The following is a 19,676-nucleotide window of genomic DNA, read 5'->3' on the forward strand; positions in this document are numbered from 1 at the left end:
CCATCATTACATACAATTTTTTTTTAATTTTTTCTCAAAAGGGTGGTTCTTAAGGGATGACAGGGTAGAGACAATGAAAAATTACTTCAAGTAAAGACAAGAAACTTTAATACAAAAAATAAATCTAATAATTGGCAATCATTAGATTTATTTTTATTCCATTCTCTGAAAAAGGGGTAGTTTTTAAGGGTTGAACAGTAAAAATTAATAACCAATTGAATTTTATTAAAATTCTATGAATTTTTCACATTAAAAATGAAATTGCGATGTTTTAAATATTTAAAAGATTTGTTCCTATATTATTTTCATCAGAAGGGTAGTTTTTAACGATTTTTAAGGGTTGATACTTCGAAATTCAGAATTTTTCTATTATACAATATGTTAAGATATTCATTCTGCATAATCGAAAAACATTTGAATTGAAAAAAAGTGGGAAAAACTATAATATTGGTATTTTTCGATAAGGGGTGATTTTCACCCCTTAAAAACGATTTGCACACCGTGCAGGTGTGCAGATCTTGATATGGAGGGTAGGATGAGGTTGGATCTAAATTTTCAGGAAAATCGGAGCTGCATTAAAGACACAATTTTGAGTTGAATGTCTGCACTATTGAAATAGTTGAAATTTTCGAAAAATAAGAAAAGTTAATAATCTTAGATTATAATTAGTTCGTAAACGGTCGTGATTATTTTTAAATTCGCAAAATTTTTCGAACGAAACGGCATTAAAGCGTAAAGTCACGAATTTTTACACTACGAATCAAAAGCAAAAACAAGCGCGTGAAAGTTATAAGTAGATAAATAAATTTTATTTCAAATTAATTTAACCGGTAGCAGAAAAAGTTTATTCTATTTTTATTTATATAATTAAAATCGAACGGAATCATCAAAACAATTTTATAATTTCAAAAATAAAATATTATTTAACTGTTGGTAATGTAGGTCATAATTCTCGTTGTTTGCTTGTTCATAGCTCAAAAGTAGTGGAAAAATTAATATACTGGGTGGACAATCGAAAACTGCCGTCGGCCATATCTCGAAAACAGTTTGTATTACGACTGTAGGAAAAAAATTATAAGTATACCACTAAAGGGTTTATATGAAAATTTGAAACAAAAAAAATATATGAATGCGTTATTTCGTATGTTTTAGAAGTAGGTTTTACAAAAGTAAAATAAATTATTATTAAAATAGTGAAAACCGCATCTCGATATCGTTTTTCTCATTCGAGATATAACATTTTATAATTTGTATTCACAACTAGATGGTTTATTTGAAAATATTAAATAAAAACAAATTAATAAATGCGTTATTTCATGTTTTAGAAGTAGGTTTTTCAAAAGAAAAATAAATTATCATTAAAATAGCGAAAACCGTATCTCGATATCGTTTTTCTCATTCGAGATATAACATTCTATAATTTGGGTCCACAACTAGATGGTTTATTTGAAAATTTGAAATAAAAAAATAAATAAACGCGTTATTTCATGTTTTCGAAGTAGGTTTTTCAAAAGAAAAATAAATTATCATTAAAATAGCGAAAACCGTATCTCGATATCGTTTTTCTCATTCGAGATATAACATTCTATAATTTGGGTCCACAACTAGATGGTTTATTTGAAAATTTGAAATAAAAAAATAAATAAACGCGTTATTTCATGTTTTAGAAGTAGGTTTTTCAAGAGAAAAATAAATTATCATTAAAATAGCGAAAACCGTATCTCGATATCGTTTTTCTCATTCGAGATATAACATTCTATAATTTGGGTCCACAACTAGATGGTTTATTTGAAAATTTGAAATAAAAAAATAAATAAACGCGTTATTTCATGTTTTCGAAGTAGGTTTTTCAAAAGAAAAATAAATTATCATTAAAATAGCGAAAACCGTATCTCGATATCGTTTTTCTCATTCGAGATATAACATTCTATAATTTGGGTCCACAACTAGATGGTTTATTTGAAAATTTGAAATAAAAAAATAAATAAACGCGTTATTTCATGTTTTAGAAGTAGGTTTTTCAAAAGAAAAATAAATTATCATTAAAATAGCGAAAACCGTATCTCGATATCGTTTTTCTCATTCGAGATATAACATTTTATAATTTGTATCCACAACTAGTTAATAACCAGACCTCGTAAAAGGATAAATCATTGCTCAAAGGATAAGAAAGCAAACGGAATTTTGTTTTTGTTATAACGAAAACATTTATTTCGCATGAAAAGTACAAAAAATGATGATAGGACCGTACTGGCCCCTGGGGAAACCTTTAGCGATACATTTTCCTTCGGGCCCAGAGCATTTTTTCTTCAATCATTTTATTTCGAAGTAAATAATTAAAAACATGAGTTTCCAATCGGCTTTTTATGACCGACATCATTCTTCAGATACCTTCTATATTTACTCGGTACCTAACCACTGTATCGTGCGTCGCTCCGAACTAAATACAGCGAACTTTTCATCATGAATCATCGTTGGTTATAGAAAATTCGAAACCATTGTTCAGACGACTGGAACTATATAGCGATTTATCGTAGGTCATGGAAAAAGCGCGCAGAATACTGATCGATTCCATTGAACGACGTTTTTCGATTCGAATTTTCAGTAATTTTGAAACCCTAAGGTTTTAAATTGTTGGAACAATCCACGATTGGTGTGTTTATAAATTTTACAAAGGAATTTTGGAAAAAATAAAGCTAAACATTCCTAACCTCAAAGTTTTATTAAAAAAATATAGAATTCTGGTTTGTTTCTTTGTTAGATCGTACAACCCTCGTAAATTTTGTAGTTTATGACATCTGGTTTTAATATTTGAATTCAAATTCGTTCTATAAACAATTAAGATATTAAATTCATAAATTTCGAGCGCAAAAACCCTCAGGTAAGACGTAAACCCTTATATACTGAAAAAAAGTCTTAATTTCCTTTCACAATTCATATTTATTAGATCCTGTATGTTTCAATTAAGTTATCAGTAGATTTATAATTAAAAATTGTCACTTTTAAGATCGGAATAATGAAGTAACAGAAATTGAGTTAAGCCCCTCCAAATAAAATAATTTTACGCTTTAGTATAAATAACGGCGCTCTGATGGAGTCGTCAGTCTCTTCACCATCCTCCTCCTAAGATACACTGAGAACCAACTAAGTAAGTACGTTAAAAAATTTATTTCGAGATCAAAAAATTACTTAGTGACATATTGAGGTTATGATTTTGATTTTTTTAATGTTAAAATATTTAGAAACTAATTCATAGTATCAAAAATTGAAAAAAAACATCGAAAAATTGCCAGGATAAAGACATTAGTCAACGAACATTTCCGTGATATAAGTTTCGACGAGAAATGAACCAACAGTTTCACTTTTGGTGATAAAACAACATCTCGAGACATCGTGTTTCGATAGATCGAAAAAATCACTTGATGGGATCAATATTATTAATTTATTTACCAAAAAATTGGAAAATCCAAAGTTGTTTGTTTCGTGGAATGATATTGAGGTTATGATTTTGATTTTTTTAACGATAAAATATTTAGAAACTAATTCATAGTATCAAAAATTGAAAAAAATACATCGAAAAAGTGACATGATAAAGAGATTAGTCAACGAACATTTTCGTGATTCAAGTTTCGACGAGAAATGAACCAACAGTTTCACTTTTGGTGATAAAACAACATCTCGAGACATCGTGTTTCGATAGATCGAAAAAATCACTTGATGGGATCAATATTATTAATTTATTTACCAAAAAATTGAAAAATACAAAGTTGTTTGTTTCGTGGAATGATATTGAGGTTATGATTTTGATTTTTTTAACGATAAAATATTTAGAAACTAATTCATAGTATCAAAAATTGAAAAAAATACATCGAAAAAGTGACATGATAAAGAGATTAGTCAACGAACATTTTCGTGATTCAAGTTTCGACGAGAAATGAACCGACAGTTTCACTTTTGGTGATAAAACAACATCTCGAGACATCGTGTTTCGATAGATCGAAAAAATCACTTGATGGGATCAATATTATTAATTTATTTACCAAAAAATTGAAAAATACAAAGTTGTTTGTTTCGTGGAATGATATTGAGGTTATGATTTTGATTTTTTTAACGATAAAATATTTAGAAACTAATTCATAGTATCAAAAATTGAAAAAAATACATCGAAAAAGTGACATGATAAAGAGATTAGTCAACGAACATTTCCGTGATATAAGTTTCGACGAGAAATGAACCGACAGTTTCACTTTTGGTGATAAAACAACATCTCGAGACATCGTGTTTCGATAGATCAAAAAAATTACTTGATGGCATCAATATTATTAATTTATTTATAAAAAAATTGAAAAATACAAAGCTGTTTGTTTCGTGGAATGATATTGAGGTTATGATTTTGATTTTTTTAATGTTAAAATATTTAGAAACTAATTCATAGTATCAAAAATTGAAAAAAAACATCGAAAAATTGCCAGGATAAAGACATTAGTCAACGAATATTTCCGTGATATAAGTTTCGACGAGAAATGAACCGACAGTTTCACTTTTGGTGATAAAACAACATCTCGAGACATCGTGTTTCGATAGATCGAAAAAATTACTTGATGGCATCAATTTTATAAATTTATTTACCAAAAAATTGAAAAATACAAAGTTGTTTGTTTCGTGGAATGATATTGAGGTTATGATTTTGATTTTTTTGATGTTAATATATTTAGAAACTAATTCATAGTATCAAAAATTGAAAAAAAACATCGAAAAAGTGACATGATAAAGACATTGGTCAACGAACATTTTCGTGATTCAAGTTTCGACGAGAAATGAACCAACAGTTTCACTTTTGGTGATAAAACAACATCTCGAGACATCGTGTTTCGATAGATCGACAAAATTACTTGATGGGATCAATATTATAAATTTATTTACCAAAAAATTGAAAAATACAAAGTTGTTTGTTTCGTGGAATGATTTTGAGGTTATGATTTTGATTTTTTTAATGATAAAATATTTAGAAACTAATTCATAGTATCAAAAATTGAAAAAAAAACATCGAAAAATTGCCAGGATAAAGACATTAGTCAACGAACATTTCCGTGATATAAGTTTCGACGAGAAATGAACCGACAGTTTCACTTTTGGTGATAAAACAACATCTCGAGACATCGTGTTTCGATAGATCAAAAAAATTACTTGATGGCATCAATATTATTAATTTATTTATCAAAAAATAGAAAAATACAAAGCTGTTTGTTTCGTGGAATGATATTGAGGTTATGATTTTGATTTTTTTAATGTTAAAATATTTAGAAACTAATTCATAGTATCAAAAATTGAAAAAAAACATCGAAAAATTGCCAGGATAAAGACATTAGTCAACGAATATTTCCGTGATATAAGTTTCGACGAGAAATGAACCGACAGTTTCACTTTTGGTGATAAAACAACATCTCGAGACATCGTGTTTCGATAGATCGACAAAATTACTTGATGGGATCAATATTATAAATTTATTTACCAAAAAATTGGAAAATCCAAAGTTGTTTGTTTCGTGGAATGATATTGAGGTTATGATTTTGATTTTTTTAATGTTAAAATATTTAGAAACTAATTCATAGTATCAAAAATTGAAAAAGAAAACATCGAAAAAGTGACATGATAAAGACATTGGTCAACGAACATTTTCGTGATATAAGTTTCGACGTGAATTGAACCAACAGCTTCCCTTTTGGTGATAAAACAAAATCTTGATTCATTGAATCATTGAATTTTCTCGTACATAAAAATCGATGATAATATTTGATATTCCGAGGAACCTTTTAATGGTTATATAAAATTTGTGATTTTTTCAATCGCTGGTAAATCGCGTTCAAAAATTTCATTTTGAAAAATTTATTTTACATCGAATTCTGACAGTTTTTTTTCTGCTTCTAGTGAACATGTTCAAGTTTTTCGCCGTTCTCGCATTTGCTTGTAAGTATTAATTAAAAAAAATAATTTCATTCCATTCTACAACACCATGAAGATGATCTTTAGGACCCGAACAAATCACCTTCTTCGTAGACTTAATCTCAAGCTTATAAATTCGAAATTACGAGCATTTTATAAGAAACAATAAGGGAAATATCATCCCTGGTTATTAAGACAACCACGAAATTGATTCTCTGGTTTTATTGGGTTCAGCAACACCATCAATGAGTCCATAACCCATTTTAAGTATAATCAAAGCCCAAGCTTCTGATTTTCTCATTTACTGCTCCAGTTATGGAATTACTGTGCGCTTACTGCCTTTTTAACCAGAAACCATCTTCATGCTGCAGACATTGTGGACAATTACTTGTGGATGTAGGAAAAATAACCTGCAAGCCAAGTCTTCGTTGTGTAAGCACTACTTTGTGAAATTAAACATGTTAGAGTCGAGAAGCTTTCGATAATTTCAATTGGAACCTTTCAGAAGGTCCACTAAGTTAACTAGGAACCCAAAGATCATGCCAACCAATCATCACCTCCACAAGTTGTCTCTATATGTACAAAATATTACAACTACTTATTGTTTAATTGTTTCTAACTAATATTATCTTTTATTCTAGTATCAACAGTTTCTTCAGGAACTGTGAAGCATAAAAAAGAACCCGTAGTTCTTGAACCGTATCCAGAAGGTTCCTACGTTTCCTACAGTCACTTCGATGATAATAGTCTGGGAGGTCACGGACACGGTCACGTAGACTACGACACCGGAAAAGCTAGTGGTGCTGAATTAGCTAGTCTGGCACATAACTCAGCTTTACAAGCTAATAATGCAGTACAAAGTCAACATACAGCTGGAAGTCAAGCTGCTTTCGGAATAAAAAGCAGTTTAGCCAGTGCTGCTCATGGGGTAAGCCGATATAATCTATTAAATTAATAAATATTTGTACTTTGTTATATGTTTTAGGCCGCGCAAGCCGCACAAGCCGCTTTAGTAGGTAAACAAGCTCTTGCTAGTAATTTGAAGAGACAATTATACGAAGCTCAACAACAGCTCCAAGGTGAAGTAGCTTTATATCAACAAACCCAAGCCACGGCTCAAGCTGCCGAAAATACCGCCCACCAAGCCCAATCTCAATTGAACGCTTTAACGGCCGCAGTGACTGCTGCTCAAGCTGGAGCCCAGCAAGCTAGTCAAGCTGCTGGTGAAGCCGCGCAAGCTGCCGCCGCCCAGCACGCTATGGTGGTCGAAGCTAAGCAACGCATCAACCAGATCTCCGCCCAACTTCAGAATTGTTTGGCCGATTTACATCAAACCGAACAGGCAGCTCAAAAAGCGGCCGCTTCGGCGCATCTGGCTCAATCCAACGCAGCTGCTGCGGGGGCTGCGGCCGCCGCCCACGGAAAAAATTACGGAGGATACGACTATCATCATTAGGGTTGCGACTTTTATTTCTTAGGATTTTTGTATTGAATATTTTTTTAATAAAAAGCATCAACTAATATTTTTTTGTTTTACTAATTTCGATAACCGATTTTCCCTCTTCAGAGACTGAAAAACGACTAAAGTAGCTCCAAGATATCAGACTCCGTTGTGTAGGATGATAAAAAGAAGTCTAAGATACTAAATCGGGACTGTAGAGTGGATAAATACATCAAATTGCTGATCGAGGTTTAATATCAATAAAAAATTTCGAAATTTAACAAACGTGAAAATATTTTTGGTATAAACCATGTAAATATACAACTTTTGGTGTTTGCTGCAAGCGTAAAATTGATTCTAACATACCTAACAAATTTTTGACCAATCAATAAATATCTTTGAAAGATTTGACGCTAAATTTTCCATACTATCTGTCAAAATTCGTCGTAAATCTTATGTAATGGTTTAAATATAAAGAAAACTGATAAATATGGAGAAAATAGGACAATTAGAGAAAACAAGGAAAAGTTGAGTAAATATATTTGTCGCATGGAATGATTTCTGTATACTAAGAAAGCCTTTTCGTTAATAATTGTCTTTGCTCTTCAAAATACGTTACCTTTGAAGGAAGGTTCTTCCTTAACATCAAGTCAAAGGATTTTTCTCCCCATTCTAATGAAACCTTGACGATATATGTCGAAGCTATGACAGGATTTTTTTCTCTACGTATACTCAGTTATTTTGCTTCATCTATGAAGGTTTTGGTTCATCTACAGCCATAAAACTAGGCACTTTCATTTCCTATAAACCCCAGATCCAGGAATTCTTCAAAACATCAAGTCTTAGCCCCACGTAAACTCAGTTCCTATACCTCATCTATGGAGGTTTTGATTTGCCTACAACCTATAACCATGTTTTTCCTTTCTAGTATCTTATGGTGTTCCTTCAGGAGCTTCGGGCCCCATCAGCAGTTGAGTGTCTTCCAGTTTTGTTTGCTCATTTCCTCCCTAAGTCCAAGGATTCTTCCATAACATCAAATCGAAGGATTTTTCACCTCATACTGATGAAAGCTGGTCAAGACATGACAGGACTTTTGCCCAACCTTTACTTAGTTCTTTTGCCTCATCTATGATGATCTTGGTTTGTCTGCAGCCATATAACTAAAGCCATGTTTTCCCTTTCTAGTAGCTTCAGTCTCTATCAGCGATTAAGTGTCTTCCAGCTTTGTTTGGTCGTGGTCAATTCCATTTCCTCTGAGTCCTCTCCATGAGTCCAAATCAACCTTCACGTCTAAAAGGTAGGGTTAAAAGGACAGGATGGATGCTGTGCTGCTTCCATGACTCCCTCGCAGAGTTTGCTATTCCATGTTCAAAATAGGCTTCATCTTCGGCGTTAACCTTTTCATTGGCGTAAAATACTAGTCCAGCGGGCATACCGTTTAGCTAAAAGTACAGGAGAAAGTCGCTGGGAGCTAAATTTGGAAAATATGATGGACTTCATTGATTTGGAACGAGTGCATGAAGCACCACATTCTTCTTCTTCAAATATGACCGTTTTATTCCTTCCAAGGCTACAAAAACTCTAAATTATGGTCGCTGCTCATGGTTTTTACGTTTTTTAAGCTAATCGATTGATATTATACCATGCACTTTCCAAAATTCTGGTGCCATAACCTTGTCTAATGACTTTTGCCTCTTTCCACGATTTAAGAGTCGGTTTATCACGCGCAGTCCACTCGACTGACTATCGGTGTGGAATAATAATAATTTTAATGCATATTAACCCAAAAAATTACTTCAAGATCAATGAATTCGTTGCTGCTGTAAGTTTATTTACACACCCACTTTAAACAGAGATTTGGGGATGATTTAGCAAAGTAGCAATCAATTTTTTGAATAGTTTGATAGACTTTTTGAACTATTGATCCACCAAGACGAGTTTAACTTTGAAGATCGAAGTTTTTTTGAGCTCTTTCGTTCACTTTATCATTCTCCACGACCAAGTTTTTCCTCTTCAAGAACTAGACGCAGAAAATGACGAAAATTACGTGAATTATCGTCTCATAGTCAAAATAGATCGACTAGAAATGTTTATGATGTCGTTCAACCCATTTTTTTAATAAATTTTGACGCAAAATTCATACAAAAACGAGTCGTGATTCGTACTTACCGTTGTCCTGATTATTCACGCGCGATTTTAACAAAAAAAAAATCACCGTAATGTCTTCTAACAAACTATTTAATGATACAACTGAAAATCAACAGTCGTTGACCAAGAGAATGGACAATTCGTGTTCCATTAATTTCATACCAATAAATTGAATCTAATAAATGAGAAAACCCCTCTTGTATTGGATTTTTGTATAAATAAATCTCGTTTTCTAAGTTGAATCAGTCTCCTTTCATCCTCCAAATACTACAAACCGAAGTAGATTCAACTTTTTGGTGAGTAACCTTTAAATAATGTATCTTTTACTACAATGTCAATTGCCTTCTGTTAATCAACGTAGCACGTTATATGAAGTATTAGAGGTTAGTTTTACGATGCGACAGTTAGTGGTTGTACTGTAACTTAGTTCGTTTACCCTCTTTCATCTTCAATGTCATCATCGCCCTCGCCATATACCAAGAAGGCTCTCCAGAACTGGAGTCAACCAGAACTCTCCTCCACCAACTATCTGTAGCCGTTTGAAGCTATGTCTGTTTAGAAGTTGAACTGCTTCAACCTTTTTCACTTCGTCGTCAATTTTATTGCCTCTAAGTCCCTAGAGAAGGTTTACCGCCTTTCTGCATTCTTCCAGAATCAGCTTGGAATCGGTGGTCGTACTTTGTAACCGAGTCAGGGGACATCCGAAGCATTTCTTCCATGCTGCTGTTCAATCTTAACTAGTGCCTTCCAGAATCGTCTTTTAATAGGTGATCGAACTTTGCAATACCGTCCTTCCATGAAGCATCACCGTAAGTCCTTTCGAACCACGCCACTTCTGCAATTAGATTCCAGCTAGTTCCAGCCAGCTCTTATAGTGCTTTCCAGGAGGATGCTTTCCGCTGTGAGTCCTTTCGGAACCTGTCACCTAAGCAGTTTGATCTTAACTAGGTCCAGTCAGCCCTTTCAAGGAGCATCATGAAGATTCCTTCTTGCTTGAGACCTTTCGAACCACGCCACTTCTGCAGTTAGATTCCAGCTAGTTCCAGCCAGCTCTTATAGTGCTTTCCAGGAGGATGCTTTCCGCCGTGAGTCCTTTAGGAACCTGTCACCTAAGCAGTTTGATCTTAACTAAGTCCAGTCAGCCCTTTCAAGGGGCATCATGAAGATTCTTTTCTCCTTGAGACCTTTCGGACCACGCCACTTCTGCAGTTAGATTCCAGCTAGTTCCAGCCAGCTCTTATAGTGCTTTCCAGGAGGATGCTTTCCGCTGTGAGTCCTTTCGGAACCTGTCACCTAAGCAGTTTGATCTTAACTAAGTCCAGTCAGCCCTTTCAAGGGGCATCATGAAGATTCTTTTCTCCTTGAGACCTTTCGGACCACGCCACTTCTGCAGTTAGATTCCAGCTAGTTCCAGCCAGCTCTTATAGTGCTTTCCAGGAGGATGCTTTCCGCTGTGAGTCCTTTCGGAACCTGTCACCTAAGCAGTTTGATCTTAACTAAGTCCAGTCAGCCCTTTCAAGGGGCATCATGAAGATTCTTTTCTCCTTGAGACCTTTCGGACCACGCCACTTCTGCAGTTAGATTCCAGCTAGTTCCAGCCAGCTCTTATAGTGCTTTCCAGGAGGATGCTTTCCGCTGTGAGTCCTTTAGGAACCTGTCACCTAAGCAGTTTGATCTTAACTAAGTCCAGTCAGCCCTTTCAAGGGGCATCATGAAGATTCTTTTCTCCTTGAGACCTTTCGGACCACGCCACTTCTGCAGTTAGATTCCAGCTAGTTCCAGCCAGCTCTTATAGTGCTTTCCAGGAGGATGCTTTCCGCTGTGAGTCCTTTAGGAACCTGTCACCTAAGCAGTTTGATCTTAACTAAGTCCAGTCAGCCCTTTCAAGGGGCATCATGAAGATTCTTTTCTCCTTGAGACCTATCGAACCACGCCACTTCTGCAGCTAGTTCCAGCCAGCTCATATAGAGCCTTTCAAAAACAGTACTTTGTAATTCTGTCAGGAGGCATTATGAGGAATCCTTCCACCAACAAATTGGATCATTTGGTCATATTCTTTTACTTATTTTCATGATACGTAACTAGATCTTGTAACTTGTAGATTTTTTATTGATTTTCCAGTGAAAATGATCAAGATTTGTATGGTGATTGCTATTGTAATAACAGTATGTACTTCTGCTGTGAAACATAAGAAAGAAACCGCAGTTTTTGATCCGTTTCCAGAAAGTTCTTACACGTCTTATAGTCACTACAATGGAAATGAAGATCATGGACACGTTGACTACGACACCGGTAAAGCTACTGGTGCTGAATTAGCTAGTCTGGCACATAACTCAGCTTTACAAGCTAATAATGCAGTACAAAGTCAACATACAGCTGGAAGTCAAGCTGCTTTCGGAATAAAAAGCAGTTTAGCCAGTGCTGCTCATGGGGTAAGCCGATATAATCTATTAAATTAATAAATATTTGTTCTTTGTTATATGTTTTAGGCCGCGCAAGCTGCACAAGCCGCTTTAGTAGGTAAACGAGCTCTGGCTAGTAATTTGAAGAGACAGTTAGCCGAAGCCCAACAACAGCTTCAAGGTGAAGTAGCTTTATATCAACAAACCCAAGCTACGGCTCAAGCTGCCGAAAGTACCGCCCACCAAGCCCAATCTCAACTGAATTCGTTAACAGCGGCAGTAACAGCAGCCCAAGAAGGAGCCCAACAAGCCAGTCAGGCAGCTAGAGACGCAGCTCAAGCTGCAGCCGCGCAACACGCAATGGTCGTCGAAGCCAAACAACGTATTAATCAGTTGTCTTCGCAGCTTCAGAATTGTATAGCTGATTTGCACCAGACCGAAGCGGCGGCAGAAAAAGCTTCCGCCGCGGCTCATTTAGCTCAATCGAACGCTGCGGCTGCCGGAGCCGCAGCTGCAGGTCACGGTAAACACTACGGAGGATTTCACTAATTTATATTTTCACACAATTTTTATAACTTTTTTGATTTTAATAAAATGATCGCTGGGAAATGTAATTTGGTTTGTGATGTAATGTAATTCGTTCCGCCTCTGATTTAGTTCGAAATCGAAAGAAAATGTGGATTTTTCAGTTTCCAAATCCCCAGTCAGTTCGACCAGAGTTTATAAGCCGTTCTTTCACGTCCACTTTATCACAATAACATTAAGCAATTACTGCATTGCCAGTGTTTACATTTTTTTGACCCAAGATAAAAGTTTATCTATTTCAAGTCGGTTAAGTCAAATTATACGCGAGGATACGTAGTGTACAGTTATTTTTCTTCGGCGCAACATTAACCTAAAAGATGGAAGTTTGCGTTCTTAATAAACACGAACAGGAGGAGTACGATATAAAGTTTTATAAAGAAATGGGAAGTAATTTGCCCGTGATTAATAATTTGGACGATTTGATAAGGGAATTGAGACAAATTTTTAGCAGTGACAAGGTTAATATCGATTTAGTACATTACGTCATGAAATCGTACAAATCGACACCGTCTGATTGGAAGAAATTCGCTAAATTTGATAGATTCAGGTAAGTCGATTGAAAAATATAATTAAAATTTCAAATCCCATAGAAAATAACCAAATAAATACTAAAATAACTTCCACTCACATATTACCTACGAATTTATACGTATTTGCCACATTTTTGCAGTTGTGTCATTATTACTTGATTTAGTTCTCTTTTACCTCTTACTTATTTTTTTAAAACAAACTTTCTATCGAAAAAATCATGAAACCAACGCGATTTATCATGAAAAACATATAAAAAGACGTTTAAGAAGGACCATCCTGTATACTCAGCTTCACTTATAAATGAATGGACTATAACAGTATTGCCAAAAAGATTATTGAAGCCAAAATTTTTTACGAAGATAAATCTAACTAAATTTATTTAAAATTTTGGACGTACACTATTAGTCAAAAGTTTTTGTCCACCCTATAGATCGCGTGATATACAGTAAATCAAAACAAAACTGTCCATTTTGATATAAATACTTATATAAATAAGAATAAAGTAGAGTTGCTACTTAAGTTTTAAGATCTGACAACGCTGAAGTAAATATGTCAAATCTGTCATTACTGTCATGAAGTTTGACATTGACGCAAGCGAGTTTTCGAGAGTAGAAAAACAAATAAGAAGAAGTTAGAACAAACTATTAAAATATCTACAAGGTTATGAATAAATTTATTCTACAAAGAACCATCCTGTATATTAGTTTTTACTCAGCTTCACTTATAAATGAATGGACTATAACAGTATTGCCAAAGAGTTTATTTAAGTCAAATTGTTTTACGAAGATAGATCTAAATAAGTTTATTTGAAATTTTTGACGTACAGTGAACCCTGAAGTGATTATGTCAAATCTGTCATTACTGTCATGAAGTTTGACATTGACGCAAGCGAGTTTTCGAGCGTAGAAAAACAAATAAGAAGAAGTTAGAACAAACTATTAAAATATCTACAAGGTTATGAATAAATTTATTCTACAAAGAACCATCCTGTATATTAGTTTTTACTCAGCTTCACTTATAAATGAATGGACTATAACAGTATTGCCAAAGAGTTTATTTAAGTCAAATTGTTTTACGAAGATAGATCTAAATAAGTTTATTTGAAATTTTTGACGTACAGTGAACCCTGAAGTGATTATGTCAAATCTGTCATTACTGTCATGAAGTTTGACATTGACGCAAGCGAGTTTTCGAGCGTAGAAAAACAAATAAGAAGAAGTTAGAACAAACTATTAAAATATCTACAAGGTTATGAATAAATTTATTCTACAAAGAACCATCCTGTATATTAGTTTTTACTCAGCTTCACTTATAAATGAATGGACTATAACAGTATTGCCAAAGAGTTTATTTAAGTCAAAATATTTTACGACGATAGATCTAAATAAGTTTATCGAAATTTTTGACGTACAGTGAACCCTAAAGTGATTATGTCAAATCTGTCATTAGTGTCATGAAGTTTGACATTGACGTCATCTTTGTTTATTTACGCACCATCATCAAAATATCTCGAAAACGGTAAACAGCCTCGAGTTTTATGAAGAGTAGCGCCCTCTATGAGAGGCAGACATAAAAAGAATCGATGTATCAGCTTCCAAAACATATTCGTATAAAACGTCAATGCGATGTTGCCAGTAGTTAAGGGAAAATAGTAAAAAACGTGTTTTTCTTCGGCGTCTTTTATCTTGAAGACGAAAATTTTTTACCGAGCAAACTCGAAACATTTTCTATCTATCCTAGTGACGGGATTACCTTTTTATGAAACACCCTGTATATAGATAATTGTCAAAGCATCAATATCATATTTAACTGTCATTTTCTTTTCTTTTTTCATGTAAATTTCGTAACGAGATACACGTTGAAGTTTTTATTAAATAAAGTGAAAAACTAGTTTCTCTGAAATTATGTTAAAACATTTTATGAATTTATGGTACATTCTTGGCTGCCATTACGATACGAGATAAAGCGCGTAAATCACAAATAAAAATGATAACATCTTCTATTATCCACTTCAACACATAATTTACATAATTCGACTTTCTCACTTATATCAAATACATTTTGAAACTTACGTGACTGTAAAGTGAAGCGACTAGCTACTACTCTTTAGAATGCGATGTTTGCCGTAAGTGTAGACAAACCAGTGTAGCCGTAGCCTTCGTTTTTACGGTAGCTACTTTTTTTTGGTTTGACGTAAAAATATACCGACGGATTGTTGTGAAATTTCGCATGAAAGTTGGAAAAACTGCGATGATTTATTCGAACAAGTCTATGGCAACGAATGTTTGTCGCGTCTACGTGTTTTTGAATTTTCAAGATGGCCGAGGAGATGATTTACGTTCAGGTCGTTCTTCCACGTCAAAAACGGTTGAAGATATTGAAAAATTCGGAAATATTGTTGACAGCCACCTTATTCTTCGGATCTCGCACCGTGCGATTTGTATCTCTTTCCAAATCTGCGTAGAATGGAGCAAGATTCGAGTTTTTTGAAAATGGGATCACCAATCTCGTTATTTAATTCCTCTGTATCGAGTCTCGAGTACCGAAGACCAGATATAGACCCCCATTCGAGCTCTCGACTCTATTTTCTTCAGTTCTGCTTATGAATAGTTTCTCCTAGGGAACTAGAACGATTCTGGTCTGGTGAAGGGAATCCAGGTCTCTTTTTTAGTTCCTCTGTATACCACAGTGAGCTGGTATCCAAACAAAAAAAAATGTTCTTCCAATAACTAGGACTTCCTCTTAGAAGATGCTACGAAGGGTACTAATTGATTTAGATTACTTGGTTCTTGGTCCTATCGCATTTTCGGAGTTCCCATTGAGTTTTCAAGGTTCTTATTGATTTAGAATTCTTGGTTCTTGGTCTATGTACACCTATATTTGTTCCTATTGAATTTTCAGGGTTCTTATTGATTTGGAGCACTAGGTTTCTGGCCCAAATGCACCTATCCTACTTCCTCCTGCAGTTTCAGGGTTCCTATTGAGTTTTCAGGGTTCTTATTGATTTGGAGCACTTGGTTTCTGGCCCAAATGCACCTATCCTACTTCCTCCTGCAGTTTCAGGGTTCCTATTGAGTTTTCAGGGTTCTTATTGATTTGGAGCACTTAGTTCCTGGCCCAAATGCACGTATCCTAGTTCCTATCGCATTTCCAGGGTTCCTACTGAGTTTTCAAGGTTCTTATTGATTTAGAATTCTTGGTTCTTGGCCTATGTCCACCTATATTTGTTCCTATTGAATTTTCAGGGTTCTTATTGATTTGGAGCACTTGGTTTCTGGCCCAAATGCACCTATCCTATTTCCTCCTGCATTTTCAGGGTTCCTACTAAGTTTTCAAGGTTCTTATTGATTTAGAATTCTTGGTTCTTGGCCCATGTCCACCTATAAATGTTCCTATTGAGTTTTCAGGGTTCTTATTGATTTGGAGCACTTAGTTCCTGGCCCAAATGCACCTATATTCGTTCCTATTGCATTTTCAGGGTTCCTACTGAGTTTTCGAGGTTCTTATTGATTTAGAATTCTTGGTTCTTGGCCTATGTACACCTATATTTGTTCTTATTGAGTTTTCAGGGTTCTTATTGATTTGGAACACTTAGTTCCTGGCCCAAATGCACCTATCCTAGTTCCTATTGCATTTCCAGGGTTCCTACTGGGTTTCCAGGGTTCTGATTGATTTAGTAAATCAAGTATTGTCAGTTTTATCAACGTTTGGGGTATTTTCATTTTCAACTTGTTGTTTTTTCCAGATATACGAGGAACTTGGTTGACCACGGTAACGGGAAATATAATCTAATGACGCTCTGTTGGGGCGAAGGACATGGTTCCGCTATCCACGATCACGCCAATTCTCATTGTTTTATGAAAATACTTCAAGGGTCATTAGAAGAGATCAGGTTCGAATGGCCGAAGGGAAAAGATGAACAGATGAAGGAGATCAGTAGGAAGCAGTTACGACTTAACGACGTGGCGTATATAAACGGTATTGAGGCAGTACGAAGTCAGCTAGTTTGTTATTTTTCACTAATATCTATTTTCAGATTCGTTAGGATTACATCGAGTAGAAAACGCGTCGAGCTTCGACACAGCTATAAGTTTACATTTATATTGTCCCCCGTATAACAAATGTACAGTTTTTAATCAAAGTACTGGACATACATCGACGGCTTCCGTTACATTTTATTCCACTTTCGGAAAACGTAACAAAGTAAGTATTAAATCTATTAATAATTAATATCTAAAAAATTGTAGTTACGGACCTGGGAACCGCAACGTTTAATCAGATTTAAACAAAATCGATTTAAGTTAAAACCGCGACTTAGCTTCGTAGTTTATATTTTTTTTTTAAATACATTTTAAAAAAACTAGATGGCATTCTCAAAATGCCATAATTACGTGAATTTACGACAGAAAAATTTAATACAGTATCAGTGTAGTGGCCTTGACCGCCATGTTTAATCCAAACTCGGTTGATTTTGATTTTCTCATTATTACGCTTATAAAATCGTAATTCATATTCTCAAATACTAAATTAAAAAAGGTATCAAAGGTTCAATAGCCTAAAAAAATGCGAAAATAATTTACTTTGTATCTTAATTTGAGGGCCAATCTCACGCGAAGAGAACGCCACCTATTGCAACGTTAATGACACTATCGAGATCGTTAACGTCAATCAACGAAGGCGGAGACTAATAATAATGACAGGACAGGACTTTCTTTGATTTTAAAATTTATATATACAAATAAATAGTTTTATTCCTAAAAATGTGATAATTATTTTTTATTATAAAGAATTGGTTCAAACCCATGGAAAAGTTTATTGATCTCAAACTTTTGAAAATGTATAAATTTTCAAAATGGAGTATGTCGAGTATTTTTTTGAAAAAATCCAATTATAAATGAATCATTCACTTTTTTATGCTTCAAATTAATTAATTTACTCATAGATGTATATACGAGGGCTATCCAAAAAGTAAATTGATCCAAAAATTTAAATTTAATGTTTTGTTCGATTTTTTGGGGTTGCATTCAACTGTTGGGCGCAGGTTCTGGTTGAATGATGGCAGTTTCATGAAAGTAACATTTCTTGACGACGGGTTTTTCGCCTTTTATTTCAGAATAAAAAAAAGCCGTTTTCTCGCCCTTAAATTTGTTCCAAATGGATAATGCTTTAATTTTTTTGACCTCTGGAAGGAATATGTCAGTTTTTTCGCCCTCAAACTTTGTTAGAGATAGAGAGTTGCCGGTTTTTTTTTCATCACAAAATGGGAAACAAAAACAAATAAACGAAATTTTTGAAAATCTTTATTTTAGAAACAAAAGATAACCTGTAAATATATTCACGTACTCCAAAGGATTCCACGGAATCCCGCATGGATTAAATTGGAAATATTTGGAAAATATTACGTAAAATATTCGCAAAATTTATTATAAATATGTTTTTGTTTCAAAATGTTTATAATAATAAGAATTGAAAAAACAATTTTATAGATAACAATTTTTTTTTAAAATTTCCATATTATTAAGCAACTGATTGATATAAACGTCATTAATTGTTATCAATTAGTTTAATTTTCAATAACACCGTATTACTGCGAAATAGTATACAGGGCGTGTACGATATTTTATAGGGATGTTTCATTAGACCAATTTTGCTTTTGGGATGAATACGACTCTGGACTCCTTGAAAAAATAGTGCGAAGTGGTCAAATGGTAATCAAGTGGAAATACGAGGGTGGTCTGATAAGTTTTCGATTCCATTCTCAACATGTATATCGGTACGTTGTATGCCGCATCATATTCTTCTCCAAACTACGATTTCAAGTTTAAAAGTTTCAAAAACTCCTTAGAGCATCGTTTGGAGGTAAAACAACGCCTGAAACTCGTCATTTTCTGTATCTATTTCCAAGTTTCCTTTCTCAAGCTTCTGCTATCATATAACTAACATCCATCAAGTTTCTGCTTTGCAGCTTTGAGTGTCTTCATTAAATTCTTCTCCAAACTACGATTTCAAGTTTAAAAGTTTCAAAAACTTCTTGGAGCATCGTTTGGAGGTAAAACAACGCCTCAAACTCGTCATTTTCTCTATCTTAATGGAAATTTCGAAGATATCTTGGACTGGATGATGGTAAATCCTCAATTATTCTCGTAGGTAGCTCAATACTCAATTTTTTTGACAAATACTCTCTCATACAACTGTCAAACGTTCTACTGAGCGTTCAAAATTGCTCCAAATATGTTGAAATCTTCAATTCGAGATCGGAAAGTTTTTGTACAACCCTCGTATGTAAAAAATATTGTGGTTTTTCAACGGGGTTATAAAAATTGTTGTTTTTTACGCGATATACGACGATAAATCACAAATAGAATATTGAAACACGTAAAAATATAAACAATTTCGTCTTCGTTTTGAACAATTTTGAATTTTCATTATTTTTTTTTTTTTCAGGAAAGCAAGGAAATTATTGAACCCGAGGATAATTGAGCATATTAAACAGCGGGGAGTCGTATTCGACATCGTAGTAATATTTTTAATTTGTTTTGTACTGTTTTTCTGAATAAAATATTCACTTTTAAAATTTTCTCAAAGTAAAAACTCAAAAACGCGAAAAAAACTTGAACAATAAACGA

At 34.1% G+C, this 19,676-nt stretch overlaps 3 protein-coding genes across 3 annotated transcripts; all 3 read left to right on the plus strand.

Annotated features, from left to right (window-relative positions):
- Positions 1–5,933: 5,933 nt before the first annotated feature.
- On the plus strand, positions 5,934–7,455 carry LOC130898922 (uncharacterized). The gene is made up of 3 exons (XM_057808522.1): positions 5,934–5,967; positions 6,585–6,871; positions 6,929–7,455. Exons 1-3 carry the CDS (start codon positions 5,934–5,936, stop codon positions 7,397–7,399), a joined length of 792 nt encoding a protein of 263 aa, XP_057664505.1. The 3' UTR covers positions 7,400–7,455.
- A 4,203-nt stretch (positions 7,456–11,658) lies between these two features.
- Positions 11,659–12,483, plus strand: LOC130898923 (E3 ubiquitin-protein ligase RING2 homolog spat-3-like). The gene is made up of 2 exons (XM_057808523.1): positions 11,659–11,964; positions 12,022–12,483. The coding sequence occupies exons 1-2, from the start codon at positions 11,659–11,661 to the stop codon at positions 12,481–12,483; spliced, it is 768 nt and encodes a 255-aa protein (XP_057664506.1).
- Positions 12,484–12,650: 167 nt separating this feature from the next.
- On the plus strand, positions 12,651–19,624 carry LOC130898728 (cysteine dioxygenase type 1). Its single transcript, XM_057808208.1, has 4 exons — positions 12,651–13,066; positions 16,796–17,028; positions 17,087–17,253; positions 19,495–19,624. Exons 1-4 carry the CDS (start codon positions 12,837–12,839, stop codon positions 19,528–19,530), a joined length of 666 nt encoding a protein of 221 aa, XP_057664191.1. The 5' UTR covers positions 12,651–12,836; the 3' UTR covers positions 19,531–19,624.
- Positions 19,625–19,676: the final 52 nt, after the last annotated feature.

Source organism: Diorhabda carinulata, chromosome 10 (assembly GCF_026250575.1).
Source record: "Diorhabda carinulata isolate Delta chromosome 10, icDioCari1.1, whole genome shotgun sequence".
Classification (NCBI taxonomy): Eukaryota; Metazoa; Arthropoda; class Insecta; order Coleoptera; family Chrysomelidae; genus Diorhabda; species Diorhabda carinulata.